The sequence below is a fragment of the Chenopodium album genome, chromosome 27, assembly GCF_948465745.1.
Source record: "Chenopodium album chromosome 27, dcCheAlbu1.1, whole genome shotgun sequence".
In the NCBI taxonomy this organism is placed as follows: Eukaryota; Viridiplantae; Streptophyta; class Magnoliopsida; order Caryophyllales; family Amaranthaceae; genus Chenopodium; species Chenopodium album.
Genome location: NC_137860.1, coordinates 30,133,334 through 30,155,022, shown reverse-complemented (window position 1 = coordinate 30,155,022; position 21,689 = coordinate 30,133,334). Strand labels below are relative to the sequence as shown.

At 35.6% G+C, this 21,689-nt stretch overlaps 2 protein-coding genes and 1 pseudogene across 2 annotated transcripts; all 3 read right to left on the bottom strand.

The window, feature by feature from the left end:
* Window positions 1-243: 243 nt before the first annotated feature.
* Window positions 244-3,690, bottom strand: LOC145620014 (cellulose synthase-like protein D1 pseudogene; annotated as a pseudogene).
* Window positions 3,691-4,959: 1,269 nt separating this feature from the next.
* On the bottom strand, window positions 4,960-7,676 carry LOC145621372 (uncharacterized). Its single transcript, XM_081676103.1, has 5 exons — window positions 7,208-7,676; window positions 6,512-6,718; window positions 6,294-6,377; window positions 5,610-5,739; window positions 4,960-5,304 (listed from the first exon to the last, which is right to left on the bottom strand). The coding sequence occupies exons 1-5, from the start codon at window positions 7,594-7,596 to the stop codon at window positions 4,960-4,962; spliced, it is 1,155 nt and encodes a 384-aa protein (XP_081532229.1). The 5' UTR covers window positions 7,597-7,676.
* A 3,603-nt stretch (window positions 7,677-11,279) lies between these two features.
* On the bottom strand, window positions 11,280-21,689 carry LOC145621204 (uncharacterized). The gene is made up of 15 exons (XM_081675944.1): window positions 21,178-21,689; window positions 19,488-19,890; window positions 19,206-19,383; window positions 18,957-19,096; window positions 17,404-18,214; window positions 17,105-17,205; window positions 16,625-16,769; window positions 16,467-16,535; window positions 16,334-16,379; window positions 15,376-15,833; window positions 14,837-14,916; window positions 14,328-14,463; window positions 12,587-12,770; window positions 11,994-12,076; window positions 11,280-11,883 (listed from the first exon to the last, which is right to left on the bottom strand). The coding sequence occupies exons 1-15, from the start codon at window positions 21,278-21,280 to the stop codon at window positions 11,761-11,763; spliced, it is 3,060 nt and encodes a 1,019-aa protein (XP_081532070.1). The 5' UTR covers window positions 21,281-21,689; the 3' UTR covers window positions 11,280-11,760.

Here is a 21,689-nt window from a genome sequence, read left to right as displayed (position 1 = left end):
AAGAAGAAAACAAAAACAATCATATAGATATAATCAATAAACACAATTACACAAACAAGGAGCAAATAAGAGATATCAACTCATGAATTTCAAAAGTTCTATATATATTCAAACTATTATTACAAAAGTTAAATGACTAATAACTCGTGCATTGCACGGGGTTGAAAATTAGTTCTTACATCTTAAACTAAAAAGAAAGAAAGTTTCGGATTTTATTGTTTGAACAATTACAATATCTGACTTCTAAACTTTAACAGCACCATTAGAAATGCTCACATTACCTTGTGGAGGACTAACAGTAATCCAAAGTAAAGACACAGTAATAGAAACTAATCCAGACCAAACCCACACTATTGTAGGCATCCTTCCTCTCCTTCCCATGAGTCCTTTCGCGAAAGGGTACATATGAGCCAGCACCCAAAGGCTAAAGAAACACCCACCAAGAAACTTATTCCACTGTGGGATGACACTATAGACTGTTTTCGCAAACCCGATCACAAGTGCAACCATGTTGATGACAATGATGGTGAGGGGCATACAGAAGAGACTAGTCCATTTCACAATATAAAGATCGGCGTACATATCATCTTCCTCTTCACCAGCAGACTTGGAGGTTAAAGTGAATGAAATTTCAACCCCTGCAACAACTTTCAGAAGCCCTTGTAAGACTGCAGCAAAGTGTGCACTGGTGCCTCCTATGAGCCAAAACTGCTCGTTTCTCCACCATTCCTCTAGGCCGATCCCTGACCATTTAACCTCGAGGAGGGAAAGGAGCATAAGGCAGACGGTTATAGTAAGAAGGTAGCTAAGAAAAGGAACACTCAACCCTTGTACTATGAACTGTCCTGAGAAAAGTGACAGTGCTGGTAGAAAGCAGTAAACTACTAGGAAGATAGAAGTGAAAGGGTAAATCCCAACATTGAAATAAGCTACTCGTTGTAGGAACTTAAGGCGTCTTGTTGCTACTAAAGGATTGTTTCGAGAGAAGAAGATTTCTACTGAACCAGTAGCCCAACGAAGAACCTGATGTAATCGATCAGTGAGGTTGATGGGTGCTGTTCCTCGAAAAGCATCACGTTTTGTTATGCAGTACACTGACCGCCATCCACGATTATGCATCCGATATCCTGTCACTACATCTTCTGTCACTGATCCATAGATCCAACCTATCCTTGATCCCCATTCTGTATTATCTTCGTACCTACACAAATGTAAATTCATGACAAAATCAGGCCTATAAAAAGTAATAACTAAAAACTAAGGGGAAAATGAGTTTGTAGAGTGAATTTACCAGCAAGAAATAACAGCAACTGCTTCTGCAACAATAGGAGCATCAAGTGGAGGACGAGGATGGATTAAAGCACCCGGAGGGCGGCCATTTTTCACTGATATGTGATCAGCTAAAGGTCTTCCTTGGTATTCAGCAACAGCAATTGAGTCAGCAAATATAGTTGAATTTCCAAACTTTTTAGGAAGTTCTAAGTCAGGATGTGGTGCCAAACGTTGTGTATCAGATGTTGATTCGTCATCTTGATCAGAGTGTTCGTGAACATTACTCGATTTTGGTTGCTTATACTGCCCAAATAAGCCTGTGTACTCATTAGCCCTTGGAGGATCAAAACCATAGAGAGCATATCGTCGAAACATGCAACCTGTTCCTACATAAACAGGACCTTGAAGACCATCTAAAGCTCTCATATTTCCATCAAAGAAAACAGTATTATGGTTAGCATATCGGTCAGATGGATCAATGCCTTCGAATCGTTGAGGGAATTGCACATAACAGATCCTATCCCCGCCACGATCCATCATATAACACATTCCCTCTCTAATAGCCATTGAATTGTAGAAATAATGGTCACAATCCAAGTTAAGGATAAACGGTCCATTCGAAAGTATAGCTGAAGATCTCACCAAGGCATTCATAGCTCCAGCCTTTTTGTTATGATCATAACCCGGTCTTTTCTCCCTAGATACATACACAAACATAGGAAGACGAATATCTACACCACTAAAATCGAGTTTCTTCTCATCACAAAGACCGAAAACAGGATCAATCTCCGGGACTTTACTCATTATCTGCAATATCCCTGCATGATCTCCTTTAGCATGATCAGGAGCCTTGTGATACCAAGTCCCCGGCCAATGCGTCCCATCAGCCATCCAAGTAGCCTTTTGCACCTCACTTTGTTCGAGATTATTACCCCCATTATTTCCATCCTTATCACTAGAAGTAGTACTAACATTCCTCTGTAATTGATCCTTTGAATTGAGCATATCACATCTCTTTTTAATAGCATCCGGCAACCCATTAATCCTCACCTTAAACTCGTCGTACTCCCTTTTAATCCATCGTCTATCCTTAACAAAATCCGGCTTCTTCTTATTCTTAGTAGGGTCTTTCTTCAGATTGAAATAAGTATCAGGATTTCTTGGTTCTATGTTATGTTTCCTACAAAAAGGCACCCAAAGCTCCCCAAAGTTTATAGCCTCGGCCATTGCCTCGAAAGTCAGGATGGAAGCTCCATCATCGGATATATAGCAAGAGATCTTCTCAACAGGATAATCAACAGCAAGGATGGATAATATGGTATTTGCAGTAACAAGAGGGGGTTCTTTATCAGGGTCAGCAGTGGATACAAAGATATCAACACCCGGTAGGTCGGACCGACTATGAGGATTAGAAGGGGAAGGGTGCTCAAACTTCTCTTTTAAAGCTGCAAGGTCTACAGCTCGATCAATGGGGTTGAGCTTAGGCAATTGATCTAACAACCAAGAAAACGCGAACCAAATCTCACACACAATAGATAATCCCCACAACCATAGTGCATCTTCATTCGGGTTTTGCACTCGCCATGTTAGAAATAAAACCAGCGCTACCATCCGTATCACCACTAGTAACCTACACTGAACTAATAAATTGCTTATTACAATTTGATGACAACATTACCTACACTAAACTTCATTTTATGATGCATTTTATATTTACATAAGATAATAAAGAATAAAATGACTATATTCAATGTAACATTCATTATGCAAATGTAATAGATAATGAGCATATATAAGTATTACAATCTACATATAAATGAACATAACTACATAAGTTGGAAGTCATTATTGAAAGGATTAAGGACTAAGGTACCTGTAAGGGCTGATAATAGCAGGGCGAACGCTGATTTTTCGTGTAAGGGGCTTCCACGGCTTGTCAGTGAAATCGTCCATGGTCATTCCAGCAGTGGTAGCATCATAAGCTTCTTCATCCGACCAACAGGCAGTCCCAATCCCATACTTGCCTTTAGTCTCGAAAAGCCATCGATTATGGTCGAAATCACCTGTTTGGCTTCTCATTAACATAGACTTATTGTTGGATTTCAATACTGACACTCTTCTATCTAACTTGCCAGAAGATCCACCATTGCTATCTCGTTGTGATTGTAGTCTCGAACGAGATGCAGAAGCCGAAGAGTTAGAGGTTCTTCCTGTTCCTTGCTCAACCCCTGGTTGGTTATCTGGTGTTGGTGGCATCACCACCGTGTAATCCATGTCAACCGACATGTCTGTATCGCTGTCTCGAGACAGGCTGAGTATACGTCCACTTGATGTTCTTCTTCCAAACCTTACTGCTTGTGGTGGCCTCCCAGCATTATTTGAAGATGATGATTTCTTTGGTGGGCTAGTTGATGACATATTACATGCATATCATATAAATTTTTATCTTTTTGATGAATAGAGTTTCTAATTTCATATGAATTCCTATTGACATCACCTTATAGTATGCATATGCAACAAATTATGTATGATATTCTAGCTTGAAGATACAAATTTTGTGATGAAAATCAAAGAAAGTTAAGGTCAAAATATTTCTTTCTTGCATTTTCTCATGCAAATATTAATTACTGGTTAAATAAAATGTACCCAAATTTAGGAGAATGATTTTTATGGTTCATAAATTCTTTCTTTTTTTAGCTTATTAATAGAAAATCTGCTTCCACATTTTGAGGTATGTCATCCTTTCTCTTGCTCTTTTCTTATAACCAAAATACTCTCCATGTAACTCGTTAGAGACTATATTTTAATGATCCTTATATTTGCCTCCATCTACCCTAGAATATAAAAAGGGTTACAAGTGTGATTGTTTTGGAAAATGGTGTTCCCGAGATCAAATCGCTTCTACATCACCATCTCTGTAAACAAAAATTTTACCCAAGTAAAATTCCTTCAACATAAAAATCACAGTTTTTGTCGAGGCCAGCAACAACAATCATACTATTCTGGAAACAAGAAATGTATTCAGAGAAAAATGCATACAATTCAAAATAAATACAAGTAAATAAAATTGAACATACTCCATACTCTCCATAGTTGTAGCATTGTGGAACATTAATGCATCAGAAGTATTGTAAACATTAAAAGTAAATTAATATTTTCAATCAAAAACAATTAGTCACCTCCAAACTTTTTAAGGTAATTTTTTGCAGATCTTCATATCAGTTGTTTTGGATTTGTCAAATAATGCAACATAATGAAACTGCAAAACATAGCCTTTCATTGCAAACAAGAAATAACTATACAAATTGCTTCCCAGGCTCCCAAAAATCCAAAATCCAAAACAAAGATCGAGCTAACCGGGACAATTGGCAAATAATCGAATAACCTAAAACTATACAAGGATAAGAAGCAGCCAAGGCGGCATAAGCAACTTCATTACAAAAGTTATGCAACTTCCTGAGAGACTTAAAACTACCAAAAGTACCAAAACAGCCAAACAGGTAAAGCCAGCATATTCCTACACCAGAAAAACTAGTATGTACTAGCCAAATAAAGGTAAAAGGCTTCAAGACTCCTATAGATCAAAAGACTAAACCTACTGCAACTCTAGCTAATCTATTGTATCAACTTAACCAAGAAGCTGTCTACAACCTTCATTTCAGGCTAAAGATGCAAGTTTTTGACAGTTTAAGCTCCTAAAGAAACTTCATCTCTATCAGTAGCAACAGCAGCTTCGATAGATTTCTCAGCAGAAGCAACTTGATTCTCATCAAGCTGCTCCTCATCATTCTTATCAGGCTGCTCCTCATTACTCTTTTCACCTTTTGTCTCATCCTCACTGTCAGAATCATCAGATTCAGCTCCTGACCACTCAGCAGAATAGTCAGAGCCTTCATCACGTGGTGCTGCTGCTATCTCTTCCGCTGATAAATCAACCACCTCAGCTCCATCATTCAACTCGTTTGGTGTGGCACCAGCACGTCGAGTTAAGATCAGATAATGTGCTACTGATTTGAATCCTGATTCAATGACCTACAAAAGGAACATTAGCCCTCAGGGCTCAGCAAGGGTCTGCACCTCAAATACGTAAATACAGAACTTTCAAAATCATTCTTCCCTTCAGAGAGCAGTTTTTTAGATTGAGGCAACAAGTCACAGATGCACATAACAGGTTAAGTAGGATTGGTCATAAAGGAAAACAAGCAAACATGCATGGCTTAGGCCTCCCATAAGTTTATAGGGAGCAATGTTCAAGCACTCAACAGCCAACACTATCAAAAAGTTTGCAAAAAAGAGAAAGGAGAATCAAAGATGATTCTAAGAGGTCTAAAATGAACCTTGGAGTGTGGAATATTAATTGGATTCCATCCCTTTGTCCGGCGACAGCGGCTGCAGTTACATATCCCTCGACAAGCAGGGCATGACCAAGTTGGATTTTGGCGAGCTTCCAGAACATTTTCTCCATACCTATAGACATGTAGCAGCAGCACAACTTAGGACAGTTATTCAAAAATTAATGTAAAGCCAACAAAGATAATGTAAGTAACTAACTTTACAGGATTCTTGGTCATTTGTTATTCAAGCTTTTAGAGCTTGAAACCAAAGAAGTGATTAGAAAGTTTGGAAAAACGCTGATTGCCTATAGAAGCATCCCTTACACAGGGTTGTGCAAGATTACATAAACATCTTCTACATAAGGTGAAAAACTTCACCAATTGCAAAAAAAGTGCTAATTGTATCTCAAAGAACTACTGTATTAACTTGATCTTTTAATCCCATTAATTTTCACCCCCTAAATTATTGACCAAATGCATGTCTAACACATCCTACAATCAAGCACTCTTTCTCTACACCTTAATATGAAAACACAAAAGGTGAGGAGCAATAGTCAATAATTCAATATGGAAAATTGGCCGGGACGCATTTGTACTTTTGTAGCATATAATTGCATTCCTAAGAGTATAATCTGGTAAGTTAGGGATTGAAAATCAGATGTACACATAAAATGAAGCAACAATCACCTAGTGTACAAGCATTCTCCACATATCTGCCCTTGAGGAGTCCTACATTTACCGCAATAGGTAAATTTCCCAGCACGCCTTTGCCTGCAACCACACAAATCATTGAAGCAATCAGCAAATCCGAAAACTCAATACAATTTAATGATCAAATTAACTTTAAAACAAACCCAAACAAGTAAATTCAAAACACATGATATCTCTAGTTTAATAAAAATGACCTGCATTGGTGACAAGGTGGCCTTTCAAGATCATAAAGGCGGTCACCATCCTCGTCTAGGCTATCAGCCTCCAACTCCAAGGTCCAAATCGTCTCGCAATCACCCAAAAGCTTCTCATCTTCTTCAGTGTAAATCTCGGAAGTCCATTCTTCCGGTATCGAAATTCCCATCTCTTTCAATGATTTCTCAGTCTCCATATCCTTCAACCTGCAAATGTTTACCATCAAAATCAAAAACCCGAGCTTACTACTTACTACAATTAATCAAGAATCAACCCAACAAACTACTTTTTATGGATAACACCAATCATACACAAACTCAATCAGCTAATTCATATCTTTAATTTTTTACCTAATCATTTGATTTATTTACTTTTTTTTCTCATACAGATAATAAAATGTAACAATTTATATACTTTCAAACCAATTTCTTAACTCACATTTTATCACATTTTTTACCCAAATTTTTGTATGTAAATCAATAAAACGTTTGTATGCCAAATGACGATAAATTAAATAACAAAAATAAAAACAAACCCACAAACGAATGGACAAAATCGGATAAACCCATCAAAAAAATATCCCCAAATCTTTACATATCAAAACCCTAAAACAAAAAATCATCAAAAACCCAGAAAATAACAAAAACGAAGAAAAATAACCAAAATTTAAAAACTAAAATGCAATCAAAACAAACCTAGAAGACCTCCTCGCATAATCATACGAACGATCGCGAACACGAGGATAAAGAGGAGCATAACGCTTCTTCTTCTGAGGAGGGTTTTTACGACGTTTCACCTTTTGATTACCATTAAAAACTTGAGAAGAAAGAGTAAAAATCCCTAATTTCTCCATTCTCTCTCTGTTTTCTCGAATCCTCTGTTCTCTAACCTTCTCATACTCAATTGAACGCTCATTTTCTTTCTCAGAATCTGAGTTAAAGTCTGATTCTGAAGAGGAAAAAGTCTCTCTCCTCTTAGTGGGTTTTGAATTTTTCTGGGTTTTCTTCTTTTTTGGTGGGGTTTCAGAATCAGACTCAATTTGTGGTGCAATTGAAGGAACCCTTTTTCTCAAGGTCATCACCATTGTTGCTTGAACCAAGCTTTCTCTCTCTAAATTCTGGGTTTTTTTCTCTCTCTAAAATGGAGTGTTCGAGTGTGTCAGAGTGAAGAAGAGTGAGAGGATGAATGAATGGAGAATATATTTATTGCGAATATTTTGGTACTATGGCGCCAGAAGCTTCCCTCGCTTTATTTCACATTTTTTATTTTCCAATTTTTTGGGGGAAAGATAATTTGGGTGAAAATTTTTAAAATGTGAATTTTTAATGGCGGTATATGTGAAACTTTTGGTTTTTTTTATGCAAATGTGTTTTTTTTTTCCTATTTTGGAATTAAATGATGAGCTATTGAGCTAGTTCACAATATACAATACGACCTAATTTCAAAAATTAAAAGGCATAAATACGAATGGTATTATTTTTTTTGAGATTTGTTGATTGACTTTGAGGTTTTCTATAAGAGAAATTTAAATACATAGTAGAATGGGTAGCAAATTTGGAGGTGGAAAACGGATTGATTCAGTTTGGGTCAAATACTCAAATGATATGTGATTTAATTTTGGTCGAGTTAATTTTATACATATTGAAACTTGCGGAGTACATGAACAAGGGTACAACTCTACAAGTGTTTATGTTCTACATATATATAATAGTTTATCAAACAATGACACAAACTGACAAACTTCATATTAAATGTACATGAGCATGAACAAGGACACAAATGTTATTGATATACTTAGGGTCTGTTCTCTTCAGTTTAATTTCAGTTCAGTTCATAATTTTTTTCTCTCATAACAATTCATTTCAGCTCTATTTAGTTCGATTCAACTCAGTTCAATAAAGCATAACAGACCCTTAGTATCTACAATTTGATGAACAAGGACACAAAAAAATCATTTATATATTATTGAAATGTACATAAACAATGACATGGGTATTTAAAAAAGATTAGGGATAGAGATTAAGGGTTTGTTCTGATTTACTGAACTGAGCTGAACTAAACTAAACTAAATTGAACTTGTTGAAACTGAACTGAACTGAATATTTTATGAGAGAATGAAATTAAGATAAGAACTGAACTGAACTAAACAGAACTTATCGGAGCTGAACTGAACTGAAAATAAGCCGAAGAGAACATACCCTAAAACCCCCTCAATCCTATTATCATATGAAGTATTTGTATGACTTAGGGTCTATTCCGATTTACTGAAAACAACTTAACTTAACTGAGCTGAACCAAACTAAATAGAGCTAAAATGAATTGTTAATGAGAGAAGGAAATCAGGAAATGAACTGAATATAAGGTCCTGTTCTCATTGATTGAATTCAGCTGAACTGAACTTAGCTGAGCTGAGCTGAACTGAACTGAACTGAACTCAGCTGAACTGAACTGAATTTCAACGTAAGAGAATAGACCCTAAATGTAATGAGTTGATTATGAGTGAATGAACTAAATTAAGGTAAACTGAAATTAAGTTGAATAGAATAAGCCCTTAAGGGCAAATATTAATGAATGGAAAATGCTATACATAGCCCTTAGGGATACATATAAGCATTAATTTTACACTAAAAAATCGTATAAAGTTAGGAAATCATGAAAATATAAACACTAATTACACCGATTTACGCGTGTTTTTGTCATGAATTCCTAATTTTATACAATTTTTAAGAGTGTATTTAATGCTTATATATAGTCTTTAAGGCTACATCATTACCCATGAAAATTTATACGAAGTATAAACAAACACTCCATTAGAGTTGTAGGGACTAGGAGGAGAGTATGTGGAGTTATATGCTGTGAGTTTTGAGTCTTTTGACTATTCATATTTTAGTTACTCCGCATATCGATATTGACAAGATGATCAATATAGTTTATTGAAAGCTGAAATGACTAGATTGTAATGACTACAGAAGTACAGGTAATCGGTCCACTTAGGGAAAGTATAATTATAATGATGGAGTACTTGCTCGTTTTTATACACATGCATTATCTCAATTTTTTTACACTTATTACTTTAAATTGTTACAATATTATAAAAATACATGTTGAGATGAATTTGACATTATTATTTTTATTTTTTAAAAAATAATTAACAATATCGTAATTGATTATGTTTCTCCTATAATATACAAATCATAAAACATGGTAAAACCTAAAAAACAAGAAAAAAAAAAAGAGTAAACCTATTACTTGTCACAAAATACTGGAGTATAAAATAGCAAGTTCATCTTAAATATTACAATACTCCCTTTGATTCTACGGAGTATTTGTTATTTACATTTGGAAATGCCTATTAAATTAAGAAAATTGATTCTAAATGAGAAAGAGACAACTAAAAAATACGGAGTAGAAATTTTTTAAAATTGTTACATTAAATATTCCTGACCTATTTAAAAAAGTACTCCGTAACAAGGAACATTGTAATTAATGCGGCATTTGGTTAGAGTGATGATAAAAAAATACTATACTCCGTAAGAATCATGCATGGAAAATATAGCCCTAAGGGCTATGTATAACATTTTTCAAATTTAATTAGTGGAAAAAATAAACATACAGTATTTTATGTGCTATTAAATGTCAGTTTGAATACAGTATTTTTATACTCGTATGTAATTAACACGTGCATCAAAAGTGTCATTAAATATTCCCTCAAAAAAAAAAAAAAAAGTGTCATTAAATATCTCTATTTACTTTTTTTTTTAATAGTAAAAATATTTCATTAATAAAAAGTCATATATCTCTATTTACTTATTTATCTTTTCCACACAAAATTCTCCAACTTTCAAAAATATTATATACTCCCTTCATTTCTTTAAAAAAAAAAAAAAATATATACTCCTTCCATTTTTCATTATTCTCATAAAATATTACTCTAAGAAACATACACTTAATAGTGGAACGATAGCCATAAGAATTTCTAACCCATATCATACATGAAAATAGAAGAACTTTTTGAACCTTTTTACGAGTAATTAGCAAATGGAAGACACCAATAGTCCTAATAGGATAACATAGATAGGTTGACTAGAGCTCCAAGAAAGAAGTTGGTTGTTGTTATGGTCAATACAATGCTTTGACGATTACATTAATAAGGCAGTTAATGAGTCATATACAAATACAAGTACTCCCTCCGTCTCAAAAAGAATGACCCATTTAGCCAAAACTTTGTCCCAGAAAGAATGACCCATTTGCATTAAAACACCCACCAATTTGCAATAATATTTGTGCAAAATTAGCTTACCTATATAGAAATTTTATTTTCCATGTTATTTTATTACTTTCTTTCTCTATTTTTTTTACAAACCCCTTGTAAATTTATCTTTCCAATATATTTTTACTTCTTTTTACTTAACTTCCTTAATACCCGCGTAATCAACCCAAATGGGTCGTTCTTTTTGGGACGGAGGGAGTATATCTTACGTAGTTGGTTATTATGAGCCTTAATGACCAACAAATCTTAGCTGGTTTAGGTAATTAGAAATTAGAATAATGGTGACACTTAAATTTGGCACGTCCCATGATCTTCCCATAGAAGGGATATGGAACAGTTTAAAATGGTGGTGTTCAATAAACCGAATTCGAAAAATCTTGTTTTGGTGTTCAATAAACCGAGGGAGGGAACACATGAAATGTTGGATAAGTGCACAAACTTTTTGAGGTAAGTACTTACAAAGATCCAGAAATTCACTATGCACAATGAAATGGCACTCATCTAATATATGTTTCATCATTTTACACATTTACAAAAAAAAAAAAAAAAAAAAAAAAAAAAAAAAAAATACAAAATCCCTTTTTAAGGGGGTTGCCTAAGAGAAGAAAGAATATGTAGGTAACAAAAGTGGGACTCTATACAAAATCTGTACACATTTGTACTGTGAACACAAACACCATAGCTTTACCCCTTCTACCCAAATCCAAAATAAAAATCCATATCCAAACCCAGTCCAGAAAAGTTCCGTCTTCCCTCATTTTTCGTGGTGATATTCTGTTGTACTCTAAGCATGGATCAGATCACCTTCTCTTTCCTTGTCTTCCATGATCTCTCCCAAAACTTATCCTCTGATTTGTTCGGGAAGCTCACAGAAGCTTTCTGATGGACAATCTTCAAAAAAATAATGTTGTTCTGAGCTGCAACATTTGCTCCAAAAGCTACAAGCACGTCTCAAATGATTTACACGCCCTTTAATTCTTAAGCATGTTGAGCCTGCATCTTCTGATGGATATCATCCACGAGATCTTTCAGCTCAGGAAAGATTGATACAAGCACAAGCTCCAAGATAGCATAGGCAACTTGTTTTAGACATACTGAAGACTGCAAATTTGAAATATATTTATTTTAAGTGCACATTCAAACCACAATACAGATAAGAGGGAAAAATGGCTTGCCCAAATCTTTAAAAGGCAAATGATAATAGCTGTTACCTGAAGGAAAAAATAGAGATCGCTAGCACACCGTTTGTACTGTTTTGCACCAATCATACTGACTAGGGGTGCTGGAGCTCCATCTATCAAAAAAGGAGAGAAAAGTAAACCTCGTAACCTTATAAAAAAGGAAACTAGAATTTACATCATTGCTCGACCTCCTCCACGAGTATTCCAATGATAACACCAATACAACTATGCATAAAAGTGACGGAACAAAATTTGGAAAGAGGAGCGGCAGAAAAGCAAATCCACATTTTTATATATCAAAAGTTGATCCTTTGCATCAAACTTTACCAACCTACATTTTTTTCAAGCTAAAACGAGCCACTAAAAAAAGAAAATAGTCCCCACACACTGATACACCCAAGTATCGAATGAAGAATAAGAAACAGTATTAATATTTGCACAATCAACAGCAACGTCCTCGTCATTAATTGACTAAGAAGTCATACGAGGGAAGATAAAGAAAGTACTTCCACTTTCCATCAAACACTGTGGACAGGAGTAATTAAGCTGACAATAATTGATAAGAATCAATGTTACAAGACAAGTACAAGTCATAAAATAAGCAGCACATCAAGGTCACTTACTGAAAAGCATATTCTTCACAAAACTAGCTCTTCGAGCTTCCTCAAGTTGTATCTCAAATGAACTAGATCGGGACTTCCTGCTAGCTGCTCGAGGTGTAGCTTGAAAGGATTTATTGTCCATTTCATCTAATCCACACCCACCAATCTCTAGCTTGAGAAAAAACTTTCCCTCTGGCCAGAGAATCTGAAGCAGATAAACACAAATACATGAGAATTTCCTACTGTTCTCACAAATCAAATGCAATTATGTACAGAATGGGATTAGCTCATGATAGGATCGTTGGTTTACCAATCAATAATCAAAGTAAAGCAAGCAATAGACTTCTTTCCTCAACAAAGAAAAAGAAGAAGGAAAAAAAGAAGGGTATAAATTAAGACTTCTTTCCTCACAAATCAGCAGGAGTGGTGTGGAATTTCTGCATCAAAGCCATCAATTTGGGTGTTGCCAAAATCAAGTTAAGGTAACCTATCTTAGTTATAGTAAATTTGAGACATATGATACAGATCTGAGATCTGTTTCTATATTCCATTCCTTTTATCACATTTCACCACATCTATTCTTAATGTACCATCAAATACCATGTGTACTACATCCTTCCAAACTCCAAACTCACATGCTACCCTAGTACCCTCTAAATAATTCCTTTCATCGCTTTTCACCATATATGTTCGTAATTAGCCACAGGTGCCAAGACTGCCAACTGCTAAAACTGGCAAAATTTATCGGATGACTGCACTCCAAAAGAACCACAATTGAGCACCCCTCAGTGCATCAATAATGTCCTTCCAAAAACCCCTTTAAAAAAGAGTTGCTTCAGTATATGAATAGTTACAGTGTTAAGCCATTGGAAGGAACATGGCAATCTTGGGTTCTACAGTTCTAAACACATAGCGTCCATGCTGTTTAAAACAAACAACAGCACCAATTTGAGCTAATTGGACTGACTACTCAGAATCATATCTTTAAAGTTTAAGCTTGTCTACAGTAGATGGCATCAAGATCAAAGTACTTCATAGTAAAAAGTGAAATCATCCCAAACATCCCAGGTAGATACTGGCAGATTAAGATGGCTTGTACAGCACATTTTTCTATTTTATATGAACTGCATGTCCTTTGAACATCTATCACTCTCCATTTAAGAGATTGAGATAGCTTGTCATGCACATTTTAGTATATAATAAGAATTGCATGTCCTTATTCTAATCGACAAGAACCTATAAAAGCTATAAGTAACTTTAACTCTAATGCCCTAGGTAGATGACAACAACCAGTGGCATAATAACAACTTTCTAGCTTAAGCTATTGACACTATTTTATAGCAAAAATATGTGGGCATGGCTACATTAAAAAAAAAAAAAATGAGCTAGTTGGGTGATTGCACAATGGCGACAAATCAATAAAAAACAATATCATGATTTGTAGAATTGTGGGTCCCATGGAAGCATTAACTTACCAGTTGAAACTTGCAAGTATACATAAAAGGAGACCATATAATACTGCACAAGCCTAAAATTATAATACTCGTATGTAACAAATTTTAAACACATTCATATATCCTCCATTTTATTACTTGTACGGTTGTACCAACTCTACCCAGTTGCCAACATATAACTGTGACTATTAGCTTTAATACTTCCTCTTTTTTTCTTTATTATGTAAAAGTAACCAAAGATGGTCAAAGAGTGCAAAGGTCAATATGGTAAAAGGGAAAGTAAAAAATTGAATATTTCAAGTGCTTACATCTTTGACCCACCGAATTCCTTGAGCAACAACATCCTCTCTACGCAACCAATTAATCTGCATCAATAGCCAGTCATCAATAGCGTCTTCCATTACTAACTGTAGTATTTGCTTTGAGATCCAAAAGACTTGTCTCCTGTGGAAATATCAACATAAGATCGGAATAAATAAATAAATAAGGGGCTGTGAAAAGTATGAAACACAAAATGACCAAAAAAATTAGTATAATCCCATGCACTTGATAGATTCACATTGTCAAGCCTAGGCCAGGGGGCAGATTCAGACAGAGAGAGAGGGCGGCTATAAATAGGCCTGACAATAGCAATTGCGCGCAGGTAACATAGATAGCAGAGCAAGTTTGCTATAAAAGAACCAATTCCCTACTGACCTACATATTCTGTGACCCTATAAATCTCCGAATCCTCCGATTCCAGCAACATGCAAAATACTTGGAAAAGGGTTAAAACTTTAAATATACATGGCAAGAAGAGATAGCCAAACAACTTTACCTTATCCATCCTCTTCTGTTAAGCTGAAAAACCTTGTCAACCAAATTCAACATAGGCACAGTAACATTAGGTGGTGTCCACTGCAACACATAAATAAAAACAATAAGAACTAAACATTACTTATTCAATGAAAGCAGGGGACTTTGCTATTCAGCTCGATATATTAAAGGACATTTGTAAAATCTGACAGGATTTTTAAAGCTGAATAAGAAGACTAACAGAACTAAGGTTTAATAAATGTGTACAAGCAAAACAAACACATTCTTTCCATATCTATTTAGGCAAAGCACTGATACAGGGAATACATAACCAAACAAAGACTCACGACAAGATATTTTGTTTTTAAAAGTAAAAAGAATGAGCTTATTATGCAAGCAAACCTTAAAACAAGATGATCATGTGCCAAAGAATATAGTGACTTACAAGTTACAACATTAATGGAAAGGGAGAAAATTTCAAGAAATAACTTTAAAAAAAAAGGCGCTTGTCATAATAATTCAAATGGCAACTTGATTGGACTTTCAATAAAATAATCATACCTCAGGTGGCACTCCAACGGGATCACCCATAGGATGAGGCATAGCTGGCAAACTCGCTACTCCAACTGAGTTGGATTTCATCACAGGTCGTATCGCCTCAGTATGGGAGTGTATAGCATCTGCGGTTCTTTTGACTACTCGTGGTGGAAAGCTCTTCGAGTTCAGTTCATTATCTGAATGCCACCCACTTCTGTTATCACCAGAATCTACTGTGTCATGGTCAAGACTTCCATCTTTATCACCATCCTCGTTATCAGAAAGATTATTAACTGTTTCAATTGAAGCATCCAATGAACCATGCATAATCAAATCACGTTCATTCAAAGACAAGTTTCTGGTTGGCACAGATGTAAGTTCTTCAAATTGTGATGAAGATGGACCAACAACTTTGCGCACTAAGCCATCTGAGACCCCTTTGAACTGGCGTACAATATCGTCAACAGCATCATCAACATTAACTGAGTCACAATTTTAAAACAAAGTCAAGACAAACTTTAAGTACATATATCAGGCTGTGGCCAATTATGCAATTACTAATCAAAACTTAAAAGCACATCAATATTCAGAAACTATTAGGTCCCTAACAGAAAAGTACATCTACAAAATAAACCTCTTACAAAATTCAAAATTCTACAACAATGTAATATTCTTTCACACAGCAGAAAAATAATATAAAGATATAGCATCTGAAGACATCACGTCTGAACCAGTATGCTAACTTAGGCCCAACAAATTCATTTTGTAAAAAGCATTCATCCTGTCTATAGCTAAAATGATAAAATAATGTCAATTTCATGGGTAAATCACATAGAAAAGTCACATTTACTCTCAAACATCGCAATTTATGAGCTTTACACTCTAGTTGCACAAAATCACATCAAAAACATTAGACAATCCTACATTTGAATTAAACTTAACATTAATACTGAGTATGTGCAGAAAAATTAGAACAGCATACCTGCAAGTGTTTTCATCACTGAAGGTGACTTTCCAAAGGAGTAATTCTTCAAAAAAGACACGAGTGTTCATGTTAGAATTAAGATTAATCATCACTTTTAAGCGACTAAATGAAACATCCACGGATAGCTCACCTTTGAAGAGGCACTGAGAAAGTCCCACACTTCATGCAGTTCAGCAACATTGGCTATTGATAAAAGATCCTAAGACATGATGATTTAGGTTTCAGATGTTAGAAGGATCATGGTACCCAAAAAGAGAATTTCAACAGTTGCACATACACAAATCATACTTGCAGATATTTGTCAAGCTGGATACAACGCTGATGCACAAAAGAATCTTCAGTGCTGGATGAGAATATCCTCTTTGGAGGCAAATGTAAGTTATAATTTGGAATGTCCTTTAGTTGTCGATGCAATCGCTCAAAGTTCCGGTATCTGCACAAAAAAATTATCAAAGTAACTTTCTCAGTGATCATAAAGCACAAGGCACAAATAAGTAACTTAGTAAATTCTATACATATCATACAATAGAGTAAAATAACAACAGGAAAAAAAGAATGAATCAGTCGGCCACAGTTATCAGTTTATCACAGACAACAAAAAGAAAGCCATAAATAGCTCAAGTAGACAGAAAGTAACAGCTTTCATAGACAATGCCAACTTCTGATAATTCAAAATTTGTTTATGATAGACCAGAATAGAAGAACACTGCAAGGCACGATGATTCATGTTTCAGATATTGTGATAGAAGAAGAGTAACTGGTACACACCTCCTTTTCACAAACCACTTGTTATTCTGTGCATCGGTGACAGCAATAGAATACACAGCAAAAGATTTGGATCCAATTTTCTCAAAGTATGCTCCTACAACCTGTTATTCAAGTCAATTTGTCGTCATCAAGAAAAGGTAATTGATTAATCAACTAAAATGAACAAACAGGTGATCATGATTACTATATCTAAAGAAAATATGGCAATAAAAAAGGATTTCTTACAATGTCGCAACCTACATACAATTGGCCTTTCATATTTTTGCCAAAAAAAATTGTAGAAGTGAAATGTAACTAACCCGACACATAAGCTTGGGAAAGTGAGACCCCTCAGCACGAATCACTGAACCTGAAAGATCAATTTTTTTATGTTCACTGCGCTTTCCAAAATCTGGGCTGTAGAAGTCCTCTGAAATTAGAAGACTTTGGCTTACACCAATATTGGGGCTTTTCTCTTCAGATTCAACTTTTAAATCAGAAGTACTACAGGATCTCTTAAGCCTAGTTTTATTTCCATCAGCTGTGATAATATTGGCACCCTCAACTTCACAGACAAAAGCCGTGCTTTTTAAAGAAGAACCTCTTTCCACATCAGGAGATAGTCTTTTCTTCTTGTTGCTACCATCTTTAGCTGAATCGGAGATATTTGATCCAGCAAGGGGGCCCACTAATTTGTTATCTGGTACCTGAGGAGGATGCCCTTTAGCAGATTTATTAATTTTTTCTTTATAGTGCCTTCCTATAGCCCACATGTTTTCAAGATTTTCAGGAGCAAGAACTTCAGTTCTTCTCTGGGTTGCAGCATCCAATACTCGTGCCCAGTCAGCAACTTTTGGCTGTGTCACAGACTCTTGACAAGATAGATTAGAAGAGGGAACCAATGAAGCTTCCAAAGCCAATGTTTTCTGCACACCCCTTTCACCTTGTGGCATATCAGTCTCTTGATTATGGAAGTCTTTACGTCTCTTGAATGCAGCATCATCAGTTCCTATGCTTCCTTCACCAACAGATTGATCATTATCTGTCTTTGATGGTAGATCATCACCATCTAATCCAGTTAAAAAATCTTTGACATGAAGAAGAATAATCTCTACCAACTGATTGATGTACCTAAAAGCCCAGCACAAGAAAGCAAGAAAGGTTCTTTGAGCAAACTGGTCATCCATTCAACCCACAAAAGCATCATTTAGTTAGCAGCACATATCAGACAACAGATAAGTCATAAGTGTAAACATATCATATATTCAATTTTGATTATTCAAACAAAAACTACTTGCTATGTTGCAGGATGAGGAAAAGAGATGGCACACAATTGATAAGTCAATAATGTTTTAAAACATTAGATGGACGGAGATATTAAAAAAGGTAATCCTAAGAATATTCGGATTCAAAGTGTGAAGTAATAAGACATCCATATGCAAAAAAAAAAAAAAAAAATTAAAAGGATGCAAGGCATAAATAAAAAGAGCGGGTGAAAAGCATCTACACCATGTATCAGATATCAGAAAACTGGACCACTGGAGGACGAAGGTCTCTTTGTCTGTCCAAGCAAATATAGTTGACTCCACCCTTAAACCCCCAACCAAAATCCCCTTGATGAATATTCACACCTTGCATCGCCTAGAAAATTAATTAGGAGCAACTAATGCTCTTCCTCATGCTTTGTCTAAGAAAATATGATCCTGACAACCTAAACTCTTCCTTCCAGAAAAGGCTGATGGAAAAATAAGTAAAACGCAATCTTCTCATGTCAATAAGCATGCAAAAGCACTTAGATTAGAAAGAAGTTAATAGGAAACCCCAAAGCATTTACATTGAGTAAGAAAGGGGAAAAGGGGTATCTTGGACTCACTCTGGACACACAAGATTCATAATAGGCTGCAGTACTAAGCAAGTTACAAACTCTCGGGCGATGCATCGAACAAGAGGACATTGCGCTTCTTTTGGCTTTAACACCAAACCCAGTAATCCAGCGACGAGTCGCTGCAGAACCTATGAGGAGCAGGAAGAAAATTATACACAAGCAACGAATTCAGAAGGAAATGCCAAAAAAAAAAAAAAAAAATGGAAAGAGTTTAGCTTCATAAAAATCCTTCCACACCTTGTACTCACTGTCAGCAGACATCAATGCTGGATGGAGTTCCTTAGAAGCCATGAGATGGTGTTTGAGTCTATCATCCCTTTCTTCAGAAGACAGAGTAACCATAACATCTACACCAATTGAAGCTTGGGTTTTTCTAAACAATTCCAGATGATCACCGATTAAGTTAACTATATCCCTGAAGCATCATACATAATTTTGTTAGTTACAATGCAAGAACTTAAAAGGTCACAACTATATGAGAAACAGGCACATTAATAGTAAAAACAAAAATTGATTTACCTAGTTAATAAATCAACAAGGTTCACTTCCTTTACCCTCCCAGCAACTTCTCCTAGGGCTTCCAATATAATGCCACGCATCAGATCAGGGGCTTCTTTGTCAGGTGTTATACCGGAATACCACAAGTCCGTAACAAAGTCTTCTATGATTTTATCAACAAAGTCCTCAGCTGCAGCCTCTACAATGGGTGATTCAAATTTCCCCCTCCATTTTGGCGGGGGAGGAACTGTAGACAGACGAGAATCATTCACTGAAAGTTGCTTCTTCTCCAAATGAGAGAGGTAAGTTTGTTTGCTGGTTGATGGAACCTTTAAATGAAATTCTACTTGATTTGTTAATTGGCGCAAAAGAATTGCAATTACGACTGCAACTGGGACATTCGTCCACATTGACTTACTTGTATCTGCACACATTCCAGAAAAATACTACATCATTAAGTTGACTTGGGGAGAGTATCAGAAGCTCTAACCTCATAAACCAGATTAAAACCCACGGAAAAACCCACTAATCAGTTCATTGCAGTTGTTCCATAGAACAAGCTTTCCCATATAGCCTTCAAGCTTTTATCCTAAATTAAGAATGCAAAAATACACAATACACCATTTACGACCACAAGTCCACAAGTACAATGAGGGAAGAAAAGGTAAATATAGCTCATTACTCATTCCAACATAATTGCCTATGTTGGCAGCAATATTGACATTGCACATATACCAAACTACAATATGCCCGCTTTTGATATAAATTTTGAGAGATAAACAAGGGGAAAAGTGAGGGGAGAAGAGAGATTCCGGTTACGAGTTCAGCAGAGCTAAAAAGGATCATTTTTTTCTTCAACAACAAAAACCCAAGAAGTAAATTATAGAAAGTGGTTGAAGACTTTGACAAACTTGAAGCCATTAATTGGCTTAAAGTCACTTTAAACTACATCTATGATATTGTCAAGTTGAAGGAAAAACCTAGACTTCAAACTTTAGGGTCTGCCACTCTGGAGTTGGAGACAATGGTATAAGAACATATAGCATCCCTTCAAACAGAAATAATCACTGGAGATCCTCTAAAAATCCTAATGTACTTGGGCAGTAAGAATCGTGTAAGGTACTTTAATAGCCACTTCTAGCTTCTCAACATAATGTCATAAACACCAGTCCACCATGAACCATCGCTTATCCGTGCCCTTCAAGCACCTTCATCTGCTTCAAACTTGCAATATCTCAGGCATTACCTCAATACTCCATGTTCACAAAATCACAAGATCACAACTAAAGTAGTACTCTCATAATGTTCATACCATAGTTTGAATTGCTACCTCCACATTGAGCTCCATGAATGGCAATTACCAATACAGCAATGCCATAATAATCACTTTGCATTTTTTTTTTCCCAATCAGAATTATTCACTTTGCATCAAATTATACATATTTCCTCAACCCACAAAATTCCACATAGCTTTCGCAAATCGCGGTAGTAACTTATCTATCACCAAACCATCATCATCTTCTCAAACAGACAGATGGTGATAACAAAAGCAAAATTCAAATTTTGAAAAAACCAAATTCAAAAAAAGTAAAACAATCACAATCAAACAACAACCCCAAAAAAGTACAAAAAAAATAGCGACAAAAATCACAACTAATCAACAAAAAATTAAAGAATTCTGAAATTTCAAGAAGAAAGAGAAAGAACTTACGAGATAAGAAATACGTAATAGAAAATATGAATAAAGCCCACCATAGAAAACGAACTTTAGCTTCTTCAATGAGATCCTGGATGCTTTCCATCCGACGCTTCATTGCGTCAAAACCCTAAAAATTTCCTCTGCTTAATAATGTCAAAAATCAAAATTCCAATTCCAATTCAAGCTAATTAAGGTGAAAGATTGAATCGTATGTCTAAGGTCGAGGAAGATGAAGATCATTCGCGAAAAGTTAGGGTTTCTTGGGATGAAATTGGGTCGCCCGATTGAATTGCGACGGAAAAAAAAAAAAATTGAAGTCAAAATCGGGAAATTAGGGATTGCGAGATGCAAACGACGAGAAAGAACAAGAAGATTCAGTGTCTGCCATTTTAGAGGAGGAGAGAGAAAATAAAAGGAATTTTAAGGAATCTGAGTAGAGGTGAATTTTGTCGTTACAATGAATTTTTTTACCGGTTGCCCGGTTGGACAATTTGCGGTTTATTTTGGTGGGAAAAAGGGAAATG

Coding starts and splice junctions, on each gene's coding strand:
- LOC145621204 (XM_081675944.1), bottom strand. CDS start 21,280: ATGAAGCGTCGGATGGAAAGCATCCAGGATCTCATTGAAGAAGCTAAA. Junction 14,917..15,375: donor CCGTTGGAGTGCCACCTGAG/GTATGATTATTT, acceptor TATGTGTTGCAG/TGGACACCACCTAATGTTAC. Junction 11,884..11,993: donor ATCTCTATTTTTTCCTTCAG/GTAACAGCTATT, acceptor TCAAATTTGCAG/TCTTCAGTATGTCTAAAACA.
- LOC145621372 (XM_081676103.1), bottom strand. CDS start 7,596: ATGGTGATGACCTTGAGAAAAAGGGTTCCTTCAATTGCACCACAAATT. Junction 6,719..7,207: donor TATGCGAGGAGGTCTTCTAG/GTTTGTTTTGAT, acceptor AAACATTTGCAG/GTTGAAGGATATGGAGACTG. Junction 6,378..6,511: donor CCACCTTGTCACCAATGCAG/GTCATTTTTATT, acceptor GTGTGGTTGCAG/GCAAAGGCGTGCTGGGAAAT.